At 23.0% G+C, this 21,350-nt stretch overlaps 5 protein-coding genes across 7 annotated transcripts in view; 3 read left to right on the top strand and 2 right to left on the bottom strand.

Moving 5' to 3' along the window:
- LOC129611352 (inner centromere protein A) overlaps positions 1-687 on the top strand; it is a 50,479-nt gene extending 49,792 nt beyond the window's left edge. For 2 of the 3 annotated variants that reach the window (XM_055524452.1, XM_055524450.1), the window contains one exon: positions 33-687. In XM_055524452.1, the coding sequence (XP_055380427.1) occupies positions 33-550 (518 nt within the window). In that variant the 3' untranslated portion in view covers positions 551-687. The remainder of the gene's footprint in view (positions 1-32) is intronic. The other variant, XM_055524451.1, reaches the window with a different exon arrangement.
- A 7,261-nt stretch (positions 688-7,948) lies between these two features.
- On the bottom strand, positions 7,949-8,822 carry LOC129611384 (40S ribosomal protein S19a). Its single transcript, XM_055524517.1, has 3 exons — positions 8,766-8,822; positions 8,460-8,530; positions 7,949-8,376 (listed from the first exon to the last, which is right to left on the bottom strand). The coding sequence occupies exons 2-3, from the start codon at positions 8,528-8,530 to the stop codon at positions 8,007-8,009; spliced, it is 441 nt and encodes a 146-aa protein (XP_055380492.1). The 5' UTR covers positions 8,766-8,822; the 3' UTR covers positions 7,949-8,006.
- An 807-nt stretch (positions 8,823-9,629) lies between these two features.
- Positions 9,630-15,108, top strand: LOC129611280 (serine/threonine-protein kinase PAK mbt). The gene is made up of 4 exons (XM_055524343.1): positions 9,630-11,285; positions 11,355-11,475; positions 14,047-14,318; positions 14,412-15,108. The coding sequence occupies exons 1-4, from the start codon at positions 10,062-10,064 to the stop codon at positions 14,886-14,888; spliced, it is 2,094 nt and encodes a 697-aa protein (XP_055380318.1). The 5' UTR covers positions 9,630-10,061; the 3' UTR covers positions 14,889-15,108.
- Positions 11,998-13,755, bottom strand: LOC129611281 (selenide, water dikinase 2). Its single transcript, XM_055524344.1, has 4 exons — positions 13,400-13,755; positions 12,931-13,300; positions 12,674-12,867; positions 11,998-12,601 (listed from the first exon to the last, which is right to left on the bottom strand). Exons 1-4 carry the CDS (start codon positions 13,593-13,595, stop codon positions 12,216-12,218), a joined length of 1,146 nt encoding a protein of 381 aa, XP_055380319.1. The 5' UTR covers positions 13,596-13,755; the 3' UTR covers positions 11,998-12,215.
- A 2,181-nt stretch (positions 15,109-17,289) lies between the features above and the next one.
- On the top strand, positions 17,290-19,441 carry LOC129611388 (cell division control protein 45 homolog). The gene is made up of 3 exons (XM_055524524.1): positions 17,290-17,748; positions 17,806-18,314; positions 18,446-19,441. Exons 1-3 carry the CDS (start codon positions 17,407-17,409, stop codon positions 19,260-19,262), a joined length of 1,668 nt encoding a protein of 555 aa, XP_055380499.1. The 5' UTR covers positions 17,290-17,406; the 3' UTR covers positions 19,263-19,441.
- Positions 19,442-21,350: the final 1,909 nt, after the last annotated feature.

The raw sequence follows: 21,350 nt of genomic DNA, 5'->3' as shown, positions 1-21,350 counted from the left end.
TATTTTTATTTTACATTATTAATTTTTTTTAGGAGCAACTTATAATCCTCCAGAATTCGATTGGTCTACAGCTTTATATTCTACAACACCAAATAATGCTCAGCCAATAATAAATACCCCAACTGCAGGAGCTAATAATCCAGCAATACATCATAATTTATTTCAAACGCCACCATCAATTCCAACACTATCAGATCGTTTAGAAACTTATCGTCAATTAGCAGCTGGACGTGTACAATCATCAATGGGTACAGCTATGATGGCAGCAAATACAATTGTATCACAAAATCCTCGTGCCGTTAATTATACAACTAGTTTAGTGGAAAGGACACGTGATCTAAGGAATTGGTTACGGCAAGCTAAAAATGAACATGAAATTTTATTAGGTGCTAATCTTGGTAATTTATTAACAGCCAGCAGTGGTATCGCTAATGTGGGTCTCGGTAATGTTATCAGCGATGGTACTGCTAGCAGTGGTGGTAGAACTGGTGGTGGCGGCGGTATCAGTAGTGGTATAGATACTATGTCAAATCTTCAAACAAATTTGTAAAAACAAAAGAGAAAAAAAAACTAAAATTTGTGAAAAATTTAAAATTATTTGTTTAAAAATATTTAACTTGCTAAAAGCAAATTTCTTTTTGGTTATTTTTTTTTATTTTTTCTTAATTTTAATATTCCCTAATTTTATATTAATTTATTATATAAATTATTTACTTAAGCGAAAAAGAAGAAGAAGCAAAAAAATTATTAATATTATTAAAGTTTTACAAGAAAAATGTCGAAAAAAAAACTTTTAAATTCTGAAATGAATAAAAAACATTAAAAATTTATAAATTTATTAGTAGTTTAGGAGAAATAAAACAAATAATAATGTTAAACATAATTGAAAAATATTAAAAGAAAAAAGACATTAAATTAAAAATCAAAAAATTATTCTTTATACCTTGAAAAAAGGTAACAAAATTAAAATATTTTTTATGAAATCATTTTTTGTTTTTACATTCTTTTTTTTTTTCTTTATAAATGTGATTTTTTTAGAATGCACTAAAATTAAAAAAAAAATTGAAACTGAAAATTATTATTTAAATATAAAAATATAATTATAAAATATATACACCTATACACACATTTATTATAATAAAATCATGTTTTACATAATTTAATTACTAGACAAATACAGTCCCATCTCTATTCCAAAAATATTTTAGAAAATTTAAAACATATAAATTGTGCTATATTTAAATTTTAATTTCTTATACTTTTCAAAAACAAAAAAAAAAGCTAAAAAAAAAAAAATTTTGTTACTCTTTTATAAAGTAAAAATTATAAAATAAAATATATTATAAAATAATATACATTATATTAAATGAAGCTAAAAATATTAACACTATTAAAAGTAAAAATTAATAAAAAACCGAATATAAATAAATAAAAAACATTTTTTCGTAAAAATCAAAGCAAAAGAAAAACTGCATTAATATTATATGTAGGTATTTTCAAAATATATTTAGATTTATAAAGTGCTGATGTGTGCTAAAAATTTCATATTATATACGAAATAAAATATTCATATATAATTCAAATAATAAACATAGTAATGTTATGTATTTATAAAATATTGTACTTACAAAGTATTTAGATTATTGATCAGTTTCAAAGAATATGAAAATATTTAAGAATGTAATTTGAATAATTAATAAAGTTGTTAAATATTATTGTACTATTGTTAAATATATTTACGTTTATAAAAATCAAAAAATTTTGTAATCTTTAATTTATTTTTATTTTTTTTTTGAAATTTAATAAAATTAATTTTCAATGTAATTTAATTTCAATTTAATTTTCTGCTAACGTTTTTTTTTACATATTTATTGTGTTATCTTTGTACTTTTTTATTTATTTATTTGTTATACTAACTCATTCATTTTTATTTGCGACAAATTAACAAAATACAAATCAAAAAATTAAAATTAAATTAAAATTTTTATAAATTATTGAATTGTTTAGAAATGTTAAATAAATATTAAATAAATTTAAAAATCTTAAATTTCAAAAAAGTTCCAAAATTTACGAGTTCAAAAAAAAATTATTTGAAGTCTGATACATTGACTTGTGCAAAAAAGAATCAATTTTAAATAAAAATTTTTGTTCAAAATTTATTATTAAATATATATTTCGTATTTATAATATATATATTTATTTTTAATTAGTATTTTAAAATTTAATTATTTAAAAAATTGATTTCACATTCGGTCGGAATTGCTTATTGTGTATTATTAAATGAAGAGCTGTTTGAAATAAATTAAGGTTATTTACCTATTAACTATTAAATTTTAATATATAATTTTTGGTATTTAAACTTCATAAAATTATAGCTTAAACCTTTTGAAATCTTTTTCTTTTTAATTATTTAAAATAAACCTTCTCAACATTTCATTTTTAAACAATGCTAATTTATATAATATTCAATATAATAATAAATATATTAATATCGTACTTTTATAACAACAAATTATTGTAATAATTATTGATCTGGTTTACTGAACTGAAATTTTGTGAATAGTATGGTTTCAAAATGGAAAATAGGAATAAAATGTTTTTTAAAAAGTTAGTTTTTGTTTTTAATAATATGGGAATTATAAATACCCATAATTATTAAAATTTCGCAAATAATAAAACATTTTATATAATATATAAAATGTATTTTGTATCCCAAAATAGAAAATAATAAAAAAATGTATTAATTTTGGTAAAAAAAAATAAATCAAAACTCAAAAATATAAACAAAATTTAATGGTTAGTCAAAATAGAAAAATAGGACATAAAAATAAAAAGAGAAAACTATTCCAATAATTAAAATTTATGTGAGATAATAACAATAAAAATGGGCAATCATTTAAATTATGTTTACGAAACTGATCAAATTAATCTATTAAAATATTATATTTTGAATAATGAACTACGTACAATTAATAATAATTGTATAAATTTTATTGAATATTTTCAATATTTTGAAACGTTTATTCGTAAATTGTAGCGTAATACAGTGATAAAATTAAATTATGATTTAATCTTGCATGAGAAATTAATTATATTTTTATCTTATTCCAAAATTTTTTCTTTTCTAGAAAATAACAATTTTTAAATTTGTTTTGAAGCTCAACATGAGCGGCACATAAAATTCATGAAAATTAAATTTTCAATATTATGTGTTAATTACAATCCAATAATTATATCCAAAAAAGGAAAAAAATTTTAAAATTTTTTTTAACTTAAACAAAATACTGCTCATTTCAAATATTCAAACTGTTTTAATTTATCTTAACAATAAAACATGGCTCACCTATTTACTTATACGTCTCAAATTAATACGAATATTAAAAATGATTTCTTAAAATATTCCTTGATAAAAGAATTTCGTTAATTTTTTATAAAACAGTTTTATTCTAATTATTTAATTTTTAATTCTTTAATATTAATAATTTCATAAATAATAACTTACACAACTGTACGCATATGCAGAAGCAAAAGTAATTTGGAAGCTCTGTAAAGTAAACATATTTTTAAAAAATGAAACATGCTTGCAATTTTTATATTTTTTAATATTCACGGTGAATATGATTGTAATTAAAAGAAATTTTCAATTATTTAAATAGATTTGAGTATATACTCTTAATCAAAAATCATTTAAAAACACAAGTTTTAGTTTCTAGTTTAAAAAATCATCTAAAAATGGATTAAACTGCACATACCATTTTTTTAAACAAATTTCACAATTTGAACAATTGATTTTTTCAATTAATTTAAGCTTTTTCTATTAATTTTTAAAAAAATGTACCACACTTGCAAATGTTCCGCTTAACTCTTACTTGCTTCAAATTTACGTAGCAAAATACAAATTTTAAATTAAAATTTTATTTAATTAATAATTTTTTCAAATATATTTCACAAATTATTTTCTCAACTTCTCAATTTTTTAAATATTTTAAACCTTCTTATGCCTTATTTTGTAAAAACTCTGTTTAAGTAAGGCAACAAAAAACTATTAGCACGCAATTTAAAATTTAATAAATGTTCAGTTAAAACTATTAATGTAAAATTTAAAATATGAAATTAAATCTATTGTTTATTTTTTTGTTTTTGTAATGGGCTGCCTTAAATAAAAATTTGAAAAGAGAAGCGTGTCACATTTTATATATTACACATCACACTTTCAAAAACAAAATATTATATTTATTAATATTAAATCCAGAATATATAATTCTATAAGAAAAACATTACATTAAATAATTAATAATTCCTAAATAAAATATAATTATAATTTAGAATAAAAACATTAGAAATTAAAAAAAAAAATGAAATTGTTAAAATATTCCTTAAAAACTTTAAACGATATTAATATCATATAATATATTTCAAAAAAAAAAAAAATATATTAAATTAACTTAAAATTAAATTGAAATATATTTAACTTAAAAGCATAATATTTGATTGTTAAAATAATTTATCAAAAAAAAAAAAAGAGAAAGAAGTGAATGAAGTTTACAATTTTTATTCTATTAAAAAAAAAATGAAAAGTTTTTGCAAAAATTAAAAAAATTTATTTAAAAATCTATTTTTTTTTTTAAGTTAATTTGTAAAACATAATTATTATTAAATATTGTTTAGTAATATACATATATTTCTTTCTTCTTATTTTGTGCATATTATAATGAAAATTTTATTATTTTGCTTAATTTTAGATTTTAACTTATATTTGTTTTTTTAATTATTATATTAATAATTATATAAGAAGACCCAAATAAAATCAATACAAATAAAGTTTGGTAGTATATTGATTAATATATTGTGTTATATTCAATTTAAATTAATCGAATAATTTCTTAATTTGAATTAATCAACCAAATCTGTATATTAAATTAATCACACTCGGTAATTTTAGTGAAATTCATAATTTTGCAGAAATTTACTTTTTTTATTAAGTCTTTTTTTTTAAATTTATACATTTTCCGACTTATTAGCACATATAAAATAACTTTTGAAAAAATAAATATGAGTACTTAACATATTCTTAAATTATATTTAAATATTTACATACTTAATTTAAATATCTATTTTAAAATTTTGTAATTTCAAATTTCATTTTATATTTTACCATTTTTTTTCTTCAAAAATTTATTTGGAATTTAAAAAAAGTAATTAAAAAAAGAAAACTGAATCTTTTTAAAAATTTAATAATATAAATTGATTAAGAATTTTTAGAGAAACTATAAACTCTTTCTTAAAGATAAAATTACTTAATTATTTATTAAAAATTAATATAATATATTAAAAATTAATAATATTTTTAAAAAAAAAAAACCTGCCGAACTATTTATATTGATTAAGCAAATACTTACATGTAAATTAAGTAAAGAAGAAAGAAATTTATATTCTATAGTGAATTAAATTTAATTTGCTATTTTTTCTTTAATTGCTTTTCTTAATTATTGTAATTAATATTTCACTTTATAATTTTAATAAATTACATTATAATATATGTTTTATTGTTGTGATAAATTTCTATATATTAATATGCACATATATTTTATGAAAATTTCATATTAATTTATATAAAAAAAAAAGAATAAAAGATGCAAAATTTTCTCAATATATTATATAAATTAAAAAAAAAAATAATTATCTTTTTATTTTTCATAAAATATTTAATTTATATAAATAAAAGTTTTACAAGAAAAGAAATTTTTAATATTTATATAATATGTTTTATGTTAATTTCTCTTTCCGTCCAAAATCTGACTAAATAAAAATTTTGAAATTCTCATAAAATATGCGTGCAATATATAATAATTTTTACTATAAAACAAGAAATCACATTATAATTACAAATAGAAATTAAATTATTATTTACATATTTTGTTTGATTTTTAAATATATTATGTACTATAATCAATAGCCTTATTTATTAAAATTATTCAGGAAACAACAAAAAAAAATTATCCATATCACGGTCTCTATAAAATTTTTGTGCATTACAATACCCTTTAATTGTTATATTTATAAAAATATTTTTATTTTTATCTTGTTATTAAAAAGCCTTCTGTAATGTAACATATTAGTGATAGACAAAAAAATAAAATTTGATTTGTGTTAAAAAAAAAAATCATTGAAATTGTTTAAAAAAAAACTTATTAGGAATTATTAAAAAATCAAATAAAAAATTATTAATTATATATATATATATATATATATATATATATATATTATATAAAATTATATTATTATACATACATCTAAATTCTTCAAAACAAAAAATAAATGAATTTTAATTATTTTTAAAGGTGTTAAAAATATTTAAAATTATTTAAAAAGAAAAAAATTAAGAAAAAAAAAATACAACTAAACAAAATAACCTCTATTTTTAACTTAAAAATTAAAAAAAGAAACAAAGAATGTTTAAATATAAATTAAAAAGAAACAAAAACAAAAAAAAAAGTAAATAAATAAATATAAAAAAAAATAAAATTATTAAATATACATACAAAGGATACTCTTAATTAAAATTCTACATATTAAACAAATAAAATTCAACAAAATTATATTGAATTTTTTTTTTTCAATTTTTTAAAAAATTACATAATTTAATTTAGCCCAAATTCATAATTTATATATTATACATAATGTATACATATATTTTCAGTAAACTGCAATAAACTGCTAATATATGTTTGCGACTACCATTACATAATAATGATGTTGATATGAAAATTTCTCCTAATCTGAAATCCTTGGATCTAAATAAACACATAACGTACCTACCTATGTAAATGTATGGAATCCCCCCAAAAAAAAAAAAAAAACAAGCCCCAATTGGAAAATTTAAGTCAAGATAAGTGATGGCATAAAGACATTATATTATGGATTAACTGACTCAAAGTATACAATAAATTTGTTTTGTTTTAGTTGCCACATTGAAAAAAAAAAATCTGAACAAAAAAAAAATAATAGTTCGAAACGCTTTTATTTAATATTTTTATTTGAAATTTATTTTTCAATAATTTTTTTTTCCAAAATATTTGCCTTACTATAAATATTCTTTTTCCAGGTCACTAGCTATGTGTATTTTGAATAATTGGTTGTTTTATGTTGAAAGTTTCCAAAACATTTAAGTGTCTATATTTAAGTATGTATGTATTAATATGTGTACATTCTATACAAATTGAATATTATTTGAACATAGGAAATAAAATAAATTGGTAATATTATTTGTTTAAATGCAAAAAAAAATATGAACATTATGTATAAAAAGTATTATTTAAAAAATGGAATGTTTTTCTTTAATTTTGTCCTTTAAAAAAGATTCAAAATATTTGTCCATAAGATCCAAAGATTTTAATGCTTAAAATTGCGGGTAAGAGCTACACCCAACCCCAGCAATTACCATAGTTCATAAATATTATACAAACAAAAAAATATTAACTAGTTTAATATCTGTTATTGATAGCAAACGTTATCTTATGAAAAATAGTCCTAAATCTGCAAATGTTAAGATGTGATAATTCGTAATGGTTTTACTTTAAGTTTTAAGACATAATAATTGCTTAGTCTGAAGTGATATTCGATGATACATACGATGGAGTGTTATTCGAAATTGTTGAGGTTTTCAGTATAGAATCTTTAATTTCGAATATTTTATTCCGAAAATTTTTGATTATTCCATAACCTCAAGAAATATATTTAAGGAACTGAGATTTCAAGATTACATGGATTCAGATGGAATTACATATTCATTTCTATTCGCAAATTCACTCACGACTTTCAGAGATCCAAATTACAAATTCAATTACAAATTTCAAGTCTATGATGATGACGTTTCTATAAAAACTTGGCAAAATATTATGGCTCACATTTTTCAGAGTTAGAAAACTTGTTATAAAAAACACTTAAATTCCAATATATTTAAAAATTTATTTTTTTCTTAATTTCTTGGAATACATCCCTAAAATTTATTTGATTTCACGTTGTTTTGAGACGATTTGATTTGCAATTCTGTCTAAATCACGTTGACCGGTTGATGTTAATTTACGGCCACCTTCTGGATGTTTTTCAACTAATTTAGCATGCTCTAAACATTGCAAAGCTTTACGGGCTGCACCATCAGCTGCTCTACAATAATGTGATGGATGAACACCATTACGTTTACGTCCACCATAAATTTTTGTGATTGAACCAACACCAGCTGGACTACGATGATAAAGATGTCTTAAAATTGATGCACATCTAATATAAAACCAATCTGGATCTGTTGGAGCTAATTCCTTGAATTTGGCTGTTTTTATGATATCCATTTGTTCTGGAACCTTTAGTTTACCAGTCCTAAAACAAATTTTTAAGGTTACACACGTATGTAGATATATACACATATTATGTTAGTATTTATTTTTTCAATCAATATTTACTTTTTTAAAAAGACAGCTACAGCTTTAACAACAGCGTGTTGATCAATATCTTTTACTGTTACTCCGGGCATCTAAAAGTATAAAAATTCTGTTTTAATACATTTAGAAAAGAACTAACATATGAATTCGGACAAATTTATTTTCACATGCTGCATATTTATCAAAAAAACTAATAAGCCGAAATTTTTTGTTATTAATTGAACTATATGTAAAGAACCGCTCTTACTTTAAACAATACCAAATAATTTAAGATAATTTAATGCTTTTAATTTTACAAAATTTATTTAAATAAAATATAAAATTTACCTTGTCTATTGAAGTTTAAAACAGGAAGGAAAGAATTTTGGAGAGTTTAGTTGGTACTATGAAATGTCAAAATTAAACTTCAAATTATCGACTATCGCAGAATAGCCAAAATATTTGATTTCCGGTGACCAGTTGAAAAAAATGGAAAACGCGACTTTGTGCATTTAAAATTGGTCTTTACGATTTAGTTCAGTTTGAAATTATGGATTTAGACAAAATAGATATGTAAATGGCACTCAATCTATTGACACATGCATACTATTTTTACTTTGAATAAAACAACCTTACATAACATTTAATGCACAATCCAATCTTGCCAAATTTCTTGTACTCAAAAGAATTGCTTATAGGAATGTTTTAAAATGGTACACTTTACAACTTTAATAAATTTTTATAACCTCTACAAAACAATCTCTACATTATTAAAAAAATTTGCTTGTAAATTTCGGTTGTTCAACCTTCAAACCGGTAATCTATCAAAAAGAACTTAGATATTTCGAGCTAAAAAATGTGAATTTTATACGAAAACAATGATTTATATTTAGTAAATAAAATTTTTACTTATTTCCGTTATTGTCCACCAACATAATTGCTATATAAAATGGGTTACAAACAATAATGATTCAATAAATTAATAAATCTATCAGGACCTTTGGCATCTCTAGGGATTAAGTTAAATTTTAAAGAAGTTGTTCCCATTAGCGGTAGATAGCGTTCTATTTCCACAAATTCAAATTTACACAGCCATTTCTACATTTGACATTTCAACCATTCGCTAAGAAAAACTCTCCAAAAAAATTATTCCATTAACCAACGTCAATATATTTTAATTTCGTATTTGTTTATTTTTTATTTATCGCAGAGGACTGTTCATTTTTTTAAATAATTATTTTTATTATTTTAAAATTTTTGTGTACGTTATTTAAAATATAAATCCAGTTTTAAGTTGTGATCAAAAACAATTTTATTAAAAATCGTAGTTTCTTGTGGACTTTTTTTTTATGTTGATGTTTCCGACAATTAATGTTTCTTGGAGTACCCTTTTTTTGCATTAAAAAGTTAATCTCCGTTAATGGCTGTAAATTTTCGTGTTGTTTAATCGATAAAATCCGTGTGCGTTATGAATAAATGCATTTAATAAATTTATTTGACTTTATAATAAGTAACTGAGGATAAAAATTTTCTGTTTTAATATAGTGCGAAGCATTGTATACTTGGAATCTAATTAGTACTTTGAAGTATACGATATAACTTTCTATACCATAAACTTATATTAAATATTTGCAGCAAATAAATATGTTTTCAAAAAAGAAAAAGAAACCTCAAATTTCTATGCCAAGTAATTTTGAACATAGAGTACATACTGGTTTCGATAAGCGGGAAGGTCGCTATATAGGTTTACCTTTGCAATGGGCGTCTATTGTTGGAAATAATCAAATTTTAAAATCAACAAACCGTCCACTTCCTTTAGTTGATCCATCTGAAATAACACCAACAGAAATATTAGATTTGAAAACAATAGTGCGACCTCATCATAATAACAATAAAATTGATGATACTTTAAATGCAACTAGTTTATCTCATATATCCGCAACGACTAATGGAGGAATTAGTTTACCGAAAACGTCTCACGTAGCAAGATCCAATTCTTTAAGGAGTTCGAGTCCACCTAGAGCAAGACGTGATTTACGTGGCAATGCAAATGTTCCTCCAGCTGTACCAGAAGAACCAGCACAATCTAGTATGATTCAGCAACAACAATATCCGACAATTCGTCGCGGAGATGGAACGTATATGGCAAAACCGACAATAATTCAACAGCAACAACAACCTTTACCAAATCAAACAAATTTGCAAATAAATCCAAATGTTCAAAATACTAATTCTTGGACTAATTCGACACAGTCGGCTGCTGGAATAAATCAGTCTCATATTGTTCCTCCACCAAGTCAATTTCATGCTGATTCACAGTCATATATAGCAAAAACTTTCAATGGAAATGGTAATTTAAGTATTCATACTGATATTGTACCCCCACCAAATATTCGATCGCAAAAACCACAAAGTTCACCTGTTGGATCAATATCTAGTACAAATAAGCAGTTTGGTAACACTAATATAAACCCGCAACAGACATATCAGCAGGGATATATACACGCGGCTCCTATGTTAAGTATGCAAACAAATCAAACCCAAATTCAACCTCCAAATAGACCTCCTCCTCCAACTGGAAATTCCGTTACATCTGTACAACCTTCAGGAAATTCAATACATAATGCTAATGATCAAAATCAAAATATAACGGTAGCACCTCCACATCCAGCTCAAACACACTTTCATCAACATCAAATCCACACTTCACATCCACATGGGCATGTAACAAGTGTTTCATCATATGGTAATGCCAAAGCAAGTTCAAGAGGATCAAATTCTAGTGGTGGGACAGCATCTATAACACCAAGTGTTACAAATCAACAAACTGTACCACAAAAACAAGAGCAGAGATTAACGCATGAACAGGTTTGTATTAATTATTAATAATAAATAATTTGATTTAAAGGATAAAATTATAATAAATATTTAAATTAGTTTCGAGCTGCTTTGCAAATGGTGGTATCTGCTGGTGATCCTAGAGAAAATTTGGAAAATTTCATGAAAATTGGAGAAGGTTCAACTGGAACAGTTTGCATTGCAACAGATAAATCAACAGGTAAGAATAATTTTATACTACTCAAGCATGAAACATAATTGGAAAATGTATGACAATAATACCGTACTGCATAAAAGAAAGTTCTCAATGCATGTTTTTAATAGATTATCGATTTTTCTGTTATCTTTACCTACTTTTCGTTTCAATTTGAATTTTCTTATTTACCTGACATTTTCTTATTACTCGTATAAAATTTTCTTTTTTGTTTTTTGCTTTTCTTTATTATTCAAATCTATCTTCTCTTACGTGACCTGAATAAAAAAAATATATTTGTTATATGTATGAAGAAATTCCTTCACACATATGAGCATATCTTTTATGAGAACAATTGGTTTCACTGAACAATTTCAGCAATTAAGGTTATACATTAATTGTTGCTGCATTGTCACACAATAAGATAATGTGGAAGGGAAAATACGAGTTCGATTTTTGTTAGTTTTTCTATTTTAACTGTTCATTAATTTTTTTATATTGTTAAAATAATATTCAAGTTCAAATAATCAAAAAAACAGAAAACTTTATTATCAATTTTTTAAAGCACTTTGTTTTATTTTTCAATATAAAAAATTTATAAAAATAATCCTATCAGAATTCCAAAAAATAAATTAAATTTCAAAATATTTCCCAGCCTTAAACCTTTATGAAATATTTATCATGTATTGGAAATTTTGATAGCAAATTTTAAAAAATTTTACATTATTTTACAAGTTTGTAAGTACATACTCGTAAGTACATACATATTAATTTTGAAAGTCAACATCGATTATTTCGGGATTCTCAATTACTTTTGCTTTTCCATTACCTTCGATGACTTCTCCAACCACCCAAGCATTTTGTTTTGCATTTGTTAAAATATGAAATTCTTTACAAAAATTTTCGGCATTATCTTTCGGTAGACATATTAACAAACCTCCTGAAGTTTCGACTGCTTTGCCTATCATTAATTTTCTAGCTTGTTCCACTATTTCGGCTATTTTTTTAGCATTTTTGATTATCGGTAATTTTGTAATTAAAAAGTCTACTTTAGCCTTTTGAAATTCTGCTAAATTTTCTGCATGTCCGATAAGACCGAAACCCGTTACATCCGTGGCAGCGTGCGCATTGTATTTATGCATCAATTCAGATGCTGCAAAAAGATTTTATAATAAAAGTTTAAAATTTAGTTTTAGTCTATAAGAAATATGTATATATTATATACCAATTTTATTTAAATATGACATTGAAGTTGTTGCAATAGAAAAGGTTTGTTTAATATCTTCATCCGTGAAAAATTCCTTGATTTTTACATATTTCTCATTTTGCTCTTGCATCCAAATATATGAATTCGTTGAAATCTGAGTTCCGATAGGCTTCGTTAATATAATTGCATCCCCAGGAATTGCATTGATTGGTCTAAAAACAAAAATTTATTAAAAAAAGGTTAATACAGCTTCACGTGATCATTAAACTTCTTACGCAATTATCTCATTCCTTGAACAAACAGATGATGCGATTCCTCCAATAATACACCAAGGATTTGTTGCAATATTTCTTATGCTTGGCTTACAATTTGCTTCTTCGGCTAAATTATTAAAACCTTCAACTATTAATGGCATAATTATATCTCTTTGGTGATCTGAAAATTCTGTCGGACAACTAAGAATCAAACTTAATTTATCAATTTTGGTTACGCCAACCGAATAAACGTCACTTAATACATTTGCCGCAGCAATTTTTCCCATAGTTCTTGGATCATCTACCAAAGGATAAAAAAAATCAACTGTTTGAACAAGAAATAAATCTTTGTGCCGAACTAAAGGTATTATTGCTGAATCCATTCCCGCTCCTAAAATTCAATTGAAAATTTTAATTTTTTACAAATAAAAAACATATTATATGTACATATTTTTATTTATTTTATAATATGAATATGTTCAATACAAACCTATCGATATGTCGTCTTCTTTATTATCTTTCTTTTCATGTTGTTTGGATTTCTTATCACTACTTAAAACTATTTCGGTACCAGCAAGATATTTGATTAAAACATCTTGTGGTATTTTACATCCTCATCCTCGCAATGTTGAAAATTTGGTTAATTGGAAGTCTGATTCCAATCCATGTTCTTCAGGATTGAACATTTTCTATTGTGGATAAACTCATCCACAATCTTAATTAAATTTTTTTTCTACACTTATTTGTGCTAAAAACGATTAACAACTGAATTACGTCAAAAAGACAAAAGAACAGTCAAAAAATATTTAGGCCTTGAACTGTGTTAGTTTTATGACAAAATTCAAAAGGAGATATTCTAAAAATCCATATCATATTTATATTTATATTAGTGTAAACAATATAATAAAAAGCTTTTCAACAATACTATTTAATGTAGGATTTTATTTGACATACGCACAATATTGAATTATTGCCATATCAATAAAAATTTCTTCAAAAGAATCTTTAAGCATCTATTTTGAAAATGAATTTTCACAATGAACATATAGTTATGTAGAGATTGATATTTAGTATTTTTGTTGACTATGAAGTCTTTCAAAAATTTTTATTTTGATAATAATTTTGATTTTTCTTTAGGCCGACAAGTTGCAGTTAAGAAAATGGATTTGAGAAAACAACAAAGACGAGAACTTTTATTTAATGAAGTAGTAATAATGCGAGATTATCATCACCCAAATATTGTTGAAACATATTCCAGTTTCTTGGTTAATGATGAGCTATGGGTGGTCATGGAATATTTAGAAGGCGGTGCATTAACTGATATTGTAACGCATTCTCGAATGGACGAAGAACAAATTGCAACTGTGTGCAAACAATGTTTAAAAGCGTTAGCCTATTTGCATTCTCAGGTATACAGTCAAATATAAAATGAATTACATACATATGTAGTTGAATTGAGAAAATTATATATATAATATATACATTTAATTTTTTATTTTTAGGGTGTTATACATCGTGATATCAAATCTGATTCAATATTATTAGCAGCAGATGGGCGTGTAAAATTATCTGACTTTGGTTTTTGTGCTCAAGTATCACAAGAATTACCAAAACGTAAATCTTTAGTTGGAACACCATATTGGATGTCACCGGAAGTAATATCACGTTTACCATATGGTCCAGAAGTAGATATTTGGTCACTTGGTATAATGGTTATAGAAATGGTTGATGGTGAACCACCTTTCTTTAATGAGCCACCATTACAAGCAATGCGACGTATACGTGATATGCAACCACCAAATTTAAGAAATGCTCATAAAGTTTCACCACGTCTTCAATCATTTTTAGATAGAATGTTAGTAAGAGATCCAGCTCAAAGAGCAACTGCTACAGAATTATTAACGCATCCGTTCTTAAGACAGGCTGGTCCACCATCCTTATTGGTACCTTTAATGCGTGGTACAAGATCACAAAATTAAAACAAAAACAAAAGCGAAAAAATAAAATTGACGAAACTTAAAATTTATTAAGTCAAATCTAATAATAATATTAAAACAAAAGTGCGTTTAAAATAAAATGAAAAAAAACCATTCCAGTAAAACAAGAGAAATATTACGAAATTTTACATTCTAAATGATTTAAACAAAATTTTCGTTTTCCTTTATGAATGTAAGTGCCTTATATTTTGGCTTATTCTAAATATAAATTAAACAGTCATACAGATTTTAAAACAAAATATAAAAGTAATATGATATTTTTTAATATTAAGATTTTTTGAAAAACAAAATGCATTTACGCATTTTTAAAACATAATATTAAGCTTATTAAAAACGAAATAAAAAATTAAATGTTAAAAATAAATAATTTTATATGATATTATAGGAATAGTTATACTAAATATATTGACAAATTTATATTAGTTACAAAAAAAATTATCTAAATATTGATAATATTTTGGAAAAAAAAATGTTTAATTATTTACATAAAAGCACTATCTTCTAATTTAAAAATAAATAATCTCAATAATTGCTTAATTATCAAAAAACAATAAAAAAAGAACCTTTCTTATTTACAATGAAGCAATGCAACGAAACTGAAACTAAAAAGTATTTTGATTCTGATATTTTATCTATTTTATTGATTTATAATTCAATTTATGTTTTCTTTGGCATAAAAAATATTTAAAAAAAAAAACTCTTTTATTAAATATTAGCAAAATTTTATTTTTCTTATTTTTATTAAATATTTAATCTAATTTTAACATGTATGAGAACTTTTTTTTTTAATTAAAAGGCATATCCACCTTTATTTTACTACTTATTTAAACTATAAAATTTTATAAATATTTTAGTCAAATTTTTATTTGATGATTTTAATTGTATTTGTTTGATTATATTATGTAATTTTTTTTATATGTTAACATCTATATGTTTCTTTTTAATTTTAAATATATTTTAATGTATTTTTATGTACTTATTAATGTAATTAGTTTAAATATAATGTTGTATTATTTTATAAATTTATAACAAAAAATTATGTTAGAATTATATTATACATATAACAACTTTTTTTAATTTTTAAAACATTCCATTTATATATTGGGTTAATTGATGTTTTAATGTTTCCTTTCTTTTTTTTTTTTTTTTGATTTGTTATATTTCAAATTATGTAATTAAATTTTTTTTTAAATGGCATTTATTTTCGATGTTACGTATACATAATTATGCATTATAAAATAAAAAAAAAAAAACTCAAAAATAATAATACCATTATGTTCTATTTAATCTAACATAAAGAAAATTACTTTATGTATAAATATGTATACTTTTTTCTTTTTAAATGTTAATTACTAAATATAAATGCTACTTGTATATTATTTAATATTTAAACAATTAATATTATTTTTAAATGTATATCAAAAAATATTATGAATCGAATTTTATTTAAATGTATATATATACCTAAAAAATAAAATAAAATATGATTATGAAAAATAATTTTAAAATCGACAATATTATAAATGAAAGCTTAATAAAATGAAAGAAATAAACGATAATTAGTTTGTATAATTTAAATATATATACAATTATATTTTACTTTATTTTTAGTCTTATTTATAAGGTTCTATATCCGAAGTAAAAGTAAATCATCAAAAAAACTTTAATATCACGTATGTTATAATCTACAATTCTATATAATGTAAAACTAGAAAAGTGGGAGGCTTGTGACAGCTATTATTGCTGAATTATCTAATGATATAGTATTTTGGATATTAAGACAGAGGCCATAATTGTACCAGCATTGTCAAAAAAATTTCGACGAGTTGGGAATTCATTTTACATAATAAGCCTATAAATTATGCGTTGCTGGAATTTATAACATTGTTTAAATCATTTTTTTTTTTAATTTTTAAGCCCTTAATATTAAAAATTCAATATTAATACTAACCATTTCCATATTAGACTGTGTTGTTAGTTGTAAAATTACAAAAACATTCTTTACGAGATACAGCCCTGAGTTAGCAGTATATTCTATTTATGCTCGCCATGGTAGAAAACCATGATTTTATCTTTTACACAATTAATTTGACAGAAAATTTAAGAAACTTTACATAAAATAAGAAAAATAAAAAAAAAACAAAAATATAAGTTCTAAATCTATAAAATCCGTCATGCGTTTTAAAATCTAAAACGTAAATGTGAACTTTACGTAATTTAAGTTGTCAAATTTTCCCGCAAAAATTTTAAAACTCAACCCCATTGTTTTTGACAGTTTGTTTTCTTTGATTTGATTTTTAATTTGAACTTGCATTGCAATAAATGTCTTGTGTGTAAATATTAAATTAAATAAAAATTTTTGTATTTTGTTAGTAATTGCAAAGAGTATGAATTTTCAAATCCATATTATTGAAATGATTAGCAAAGTATTCAATATTAAATAAATGAATAAATGTGAATTCAATTTAAATGTAAAATAAATTATAGTTATTATAAAACAATGTTCATTCAAGATTTGCGCCAAGAATTTTATAATGTTCTAATGGGCAAAAGGATATTAATAATAGTAAATTATGATATCGATGCAATATGTGCCAGTAAAATCTTACAATCCTTATTCAAATATGATCATATGGTGTATTCGATGGTACCAATTATGGGTATAGCTGGATTAAAGAGAGCATTTGAAGAAAATCGTGAAGATGTCAAATATGTTATTTTGATCAATTGTGGTGGTTGCATTGATCTAGTTGAACTTTTGCAACCCGATGAAGATGTAATTTTTTTTGTTTGTGATTCTCATCGTCCATTAGATGTTTGTAATATTTACAGTGATAGACAGGTAAAAAGAAAAAAATATGAAAACCACTTGTATTTAATATGTAAAATTGGTTTTTAGGTTTGTATGTTAACTAGTCAAAATCCAGAAGAAAAAATTCCTGAATTTGACTCAATTTTTCGGGAATCTGATGATGAAAGTGAAAATGAAGAAGATGAAGACTCAGAGAATGAAAACTTAGATTTTGCTCAAAGACATGAGAAACGAATAATAAAACAACGTGAAAAACGGTCCTGGGAACAGGAACGTGATCGTATTATGTTTGATTACACGCAATATAGTTATTATGGTAGAAGTTCATCAATGACTATATTTGAATTGGCTTGGAAACTTTCTAAGGATTCTATTGAGTTTTTATGGTGGGCTATTGTGGGAACTACTGAACAATTAGTTCTTGGTAAAATTGAAAGCTCAACTTATACTCTTGAGTTAGATAATATGCAAAGTCACGTGTCTAGATTAGCAAATAAAACAAATGATATAAATAATCAAAGTGCCCAAAAAATTTCATTTGAAAATGATTTGCATTTAGCACTCTATCGACATTGGAGTGTACACGAATCTATGAGGTAAGTTTCATTCTATGTTAATATATAAAACTGAAAATCTAAATAATTATTTCCACTTTATGTTTTTCAAAATTTAGTATTTTTTTTCGATGTTGCATTAAAAATTTAATTATATTCCATTATCATTTAAGATATTCAATGTATTGTGCTTGCAAGTTAAAATTATGGACACTGCGGGGTGAAAAACGTCTACAGGAACTTTTTGTTGAAATGGGTTTGCCATTAATACAAGCTAAACAAACATTTTCTTCAATGGATATGATTTTAAGACAAGAATTTTATCAAATGATCGAAAAATTGGCTGAAAAATATGATATTCCTGAAATTACTTACGGATCATTCACATTGCATTTTGGTTACAGAAATAAATTTTCTGCCGCCGATTATGTTTATGCTATGTTAGCTATTTTAGAATCTGTAAAGAAAGATAAAACGCCAGAAGATTGCTTTTTAGAAGCTTTAGATAGTTTACCAAAAAATAATAAGGATATATTAACTGATGGGATAGATTCTGCAAAACTATTACTATCAGCCATATTTAGGCAAGTTCAAAGTAGTCTAGAAATGCATCAAATACATTCGGCAGGACCGTTTTTATATTATATATTAACTGAAGAGAATCCATATTTTTCTTATCCATATGGTTTAACGTTTTTAGCAAAATTTATATTAAATGGTTATTGTACAACGTCAAGAAATCGACGTGCTTCTGATTTACCTTTAGTAGCAAGTTGTCCCATAGATGTTGAACATGGTTTAAATTTATTAGTAGGTATACCGCCTATATCAGAAGACTCTCCGAAAAACTTTTTTGGTAAAGCATTTGAACAGGCAGCACAAAAAAGTAATTCATTAATATTACAAGATTTTTTTGAAACATCTGTTATACAGATAAGACAATCAGATTTAACAAAATTTTTAGATGCTTTGACTGTATTATTAAGCTAATTATAAGTAAAAAAAAAAATATTAGTTTTTAAATAACAAAACTTAACAATTTTCATTCTTAACGATTTAAACTAATATTATGTATTTAAGTTATTTGATTGTACAATTTTTTTTTAGAGATTATGAGAAATAAGCTTGATTTACAAAATAATAAAATGTAAGTTTATTTTAACAACTAGTTAAACACACATATTTAATATTAAATCCAAAAAAAATAAAAAAAAAAAAGATTTTTCAAATATTTCTTTGAATTTCCTTTATCTTCTTCTGTTACATTTACAAATTAATAATTTTCTTATGTGTCGTTTCACCATTTTAAGCACCATTTCAAAAAGTCTTTAATATAAGTAATATTTTTAAAGATTTTATATGTTTTTATAACTAGATTTATTTTCATTATTCATTTATAAAATGTTCAACGGAAAACTCATAGGAAATTTTTGAAATAAAATGTTTTATAGTTTTGATATAGCAAGGCAGTGAAAATTGTCGTACTAATGAAAATATTTTAAATATTTTGAATTTTTTTCATTAATAATCCCAGAAACTCAACTTATTATAATTTAGAAATTTTATATTTTCAATATAATGTAAACGAATGTAGGTGCAAAAAATTATATCTTGAATGGCAACAGTTATTATTCAAATTCTTAGCAATACAATTTGTACAAAATTAATTAAATTCAGTTAAACAGAAATTTTGTTTGGCATTAGAATTCACATTAAAAATTCTTGTTTTCAAATAAATTAAAATATCTTTAAATAGTGGCGGTACTTTTCATCTATGTATATTAATTATATTTTTTCATTCTATTTAAGAACGTTGAAGATGAAATAGTTGCAATTTTAATATAATAATATTATACGAAAGAATAATGAACAAAAACAAAAATATTAAAGAATAATCTCTTTCATCAAAATTTTATACACAAGAAATTAAACGGAAATGAATATCGTCATATTATTTCATATACATATGTATGTTAATATTTATATTATATCTAAATAAATTAAATATAAAATATTCATTGCATTAATTGGAATGAAGGAAAAAATTTGAAAATGTCTTTCAAAAAAAGTATAGATAGATACTGTAACCAATGGAAATATATACATAGATATTGCAATATTTTAATATAAAATTCAAATAGTAATTAAATTAATTCCGGGTAATAATCAGATTTTCAGAGCCATTAAGATCTATAAAAATCTTTAGTAATGCAAAAACAATAAAATAAAAACCTGGTAGAAAGACTTGTATTTTTCGTGGGGTAATGATCTGGCAAAGAAATATTTTTATTTTTTTTTATTTTCATATTCTATTTAAGAATATCAAATAAAGAAATTTTTCGAATGTAATATTGTAGGCATCTTGCAGATTTTCCTATATCTCTAGAATTATTTTACAAAATTCTCAAGAATTATTTTTAATTATAAAATTTCAAAATTGATTTTATTCCGAAAATTACAAAAATTTTTGAATTATATGTTATCACCACTCCAAGTGATGTATTTTACATACAAATTTAAAGCTAAAATTTAACTAAACAATCTTAATTAATTTTCATTATTGCTCAATATGAATTTCACTTCATCATTTAATTTTTATAAAGTATACAATTTATTACAGAATTAATATTACTTAATTTTTCATTAAAAATTATAAACATTATTCGTACATTCTCTAAATATTTCACTAAGATCCTTATGAGAGAAGAAATTTAATTGAAAATTTCTGGAACAAACTCTGATTCTGAAAAAAATTCTAAATAAATGTTCCAAATACATTACATCAGATTGAAGCTAATCGTTTTAATAAAAATATCAAATATTTAGAGTAATTAGAGTAAGTGAAGATTCGAACTTCATTAGTTTTTAATTATTGTAATAATAATTGTGATATTTGTATTAAGAATATCTCGAAAGTTGTAGAAATTTCGTATTTTAAAAACTAAAATGAGAAAAGTATATGTGTAACAGGCAGAACGAGTGTCTAATTTCAGACTGTAGTATAATTTTCGAAACATTTAAAGTGCAATAACATAAGTAAAATATTGTAATCAACAAAAGTTGACTGTTTTAATTGCA

The sequence above is a fragment of the Condylostylus longicornis genome, unplaced genomic scaffold (genome assembly GCF_029603195.1).
Source record: "Condylostylus longicornis isolate FDR11 unplaced genomic scaffold, ASM2960319v2 ptg000049l, whole genome shotgun sequence".
In the NCBI taxonomy this organism is placed as follows: domain Eukaryota; kingdom Metazoa; phylum Arthropoda; class Insecta; order Diptera; family Dolichopodidae; genus Condylostylus; species Condylostylus longicornis.
Note: the sequence above shows the minus strand (reverse complement) of the source record. Positions and strands in the feature narration are given on the sequence as shown.

Bases quoted from the DNA above. Each gene is read 5' to 3' on its own strand.
- LOC129611280 (XM_055524343.1), top strand. From the start codon at position 10,062: ATGTTTTCAAAAAAGAAAAAGAAACCTCAAATTTCTATGCCAAGTAAT. The intron at 11,286-11,354 runs GTTTGTATTAAT...TATTTAAATTAG, and splicing joins AGAGATTAACGCATGAACAG to TTTCGAGCTGCTTTGCAAAT. The intron at 11,476-14,046 runs GTAAGAATAATT...ATTTTTCTTTAG, and splicing joins TGCAACAGATAAATCAACAG to GCCGACAAGTTGCAGTTAAG.
- LOC129611384 (XM_055524517.1), bottom strand. From the start codon at position 8,530: ATGCCCGGAGTAACAGTAAAAGATATTGATCAACACGCTGTTGTTAAA. The intron at 8,377-8,459 runs GTAAATATTGAT...AATTTGTTTTAG, and splicing joins GTAGCTGTCTTTTTAAAAAA to GACTGGTAAACTAAAGGTTC.
- LOC129611388 (XM_055524524.1), top strand. From the start codon at position 17,407: ATGTTCATTCAAGATTTGCGCCAAGAATTTTATAATGTTCTAATGGGC. The intron at 17,749-17,805 runs GTAAAAAGAAAA...ATTGGTTTTTAG, and splicing joins ATATTTACAGTGATAGACAG to GTTTGTATGTTAACTAGTCA. The intron at 18,315-18,445 runs GTAAGTTTCATT...TTATCATTTAAG, and splicing joins AGTGTACACGAATCTATGAG to ATATTCAATGTATTGTGCTT.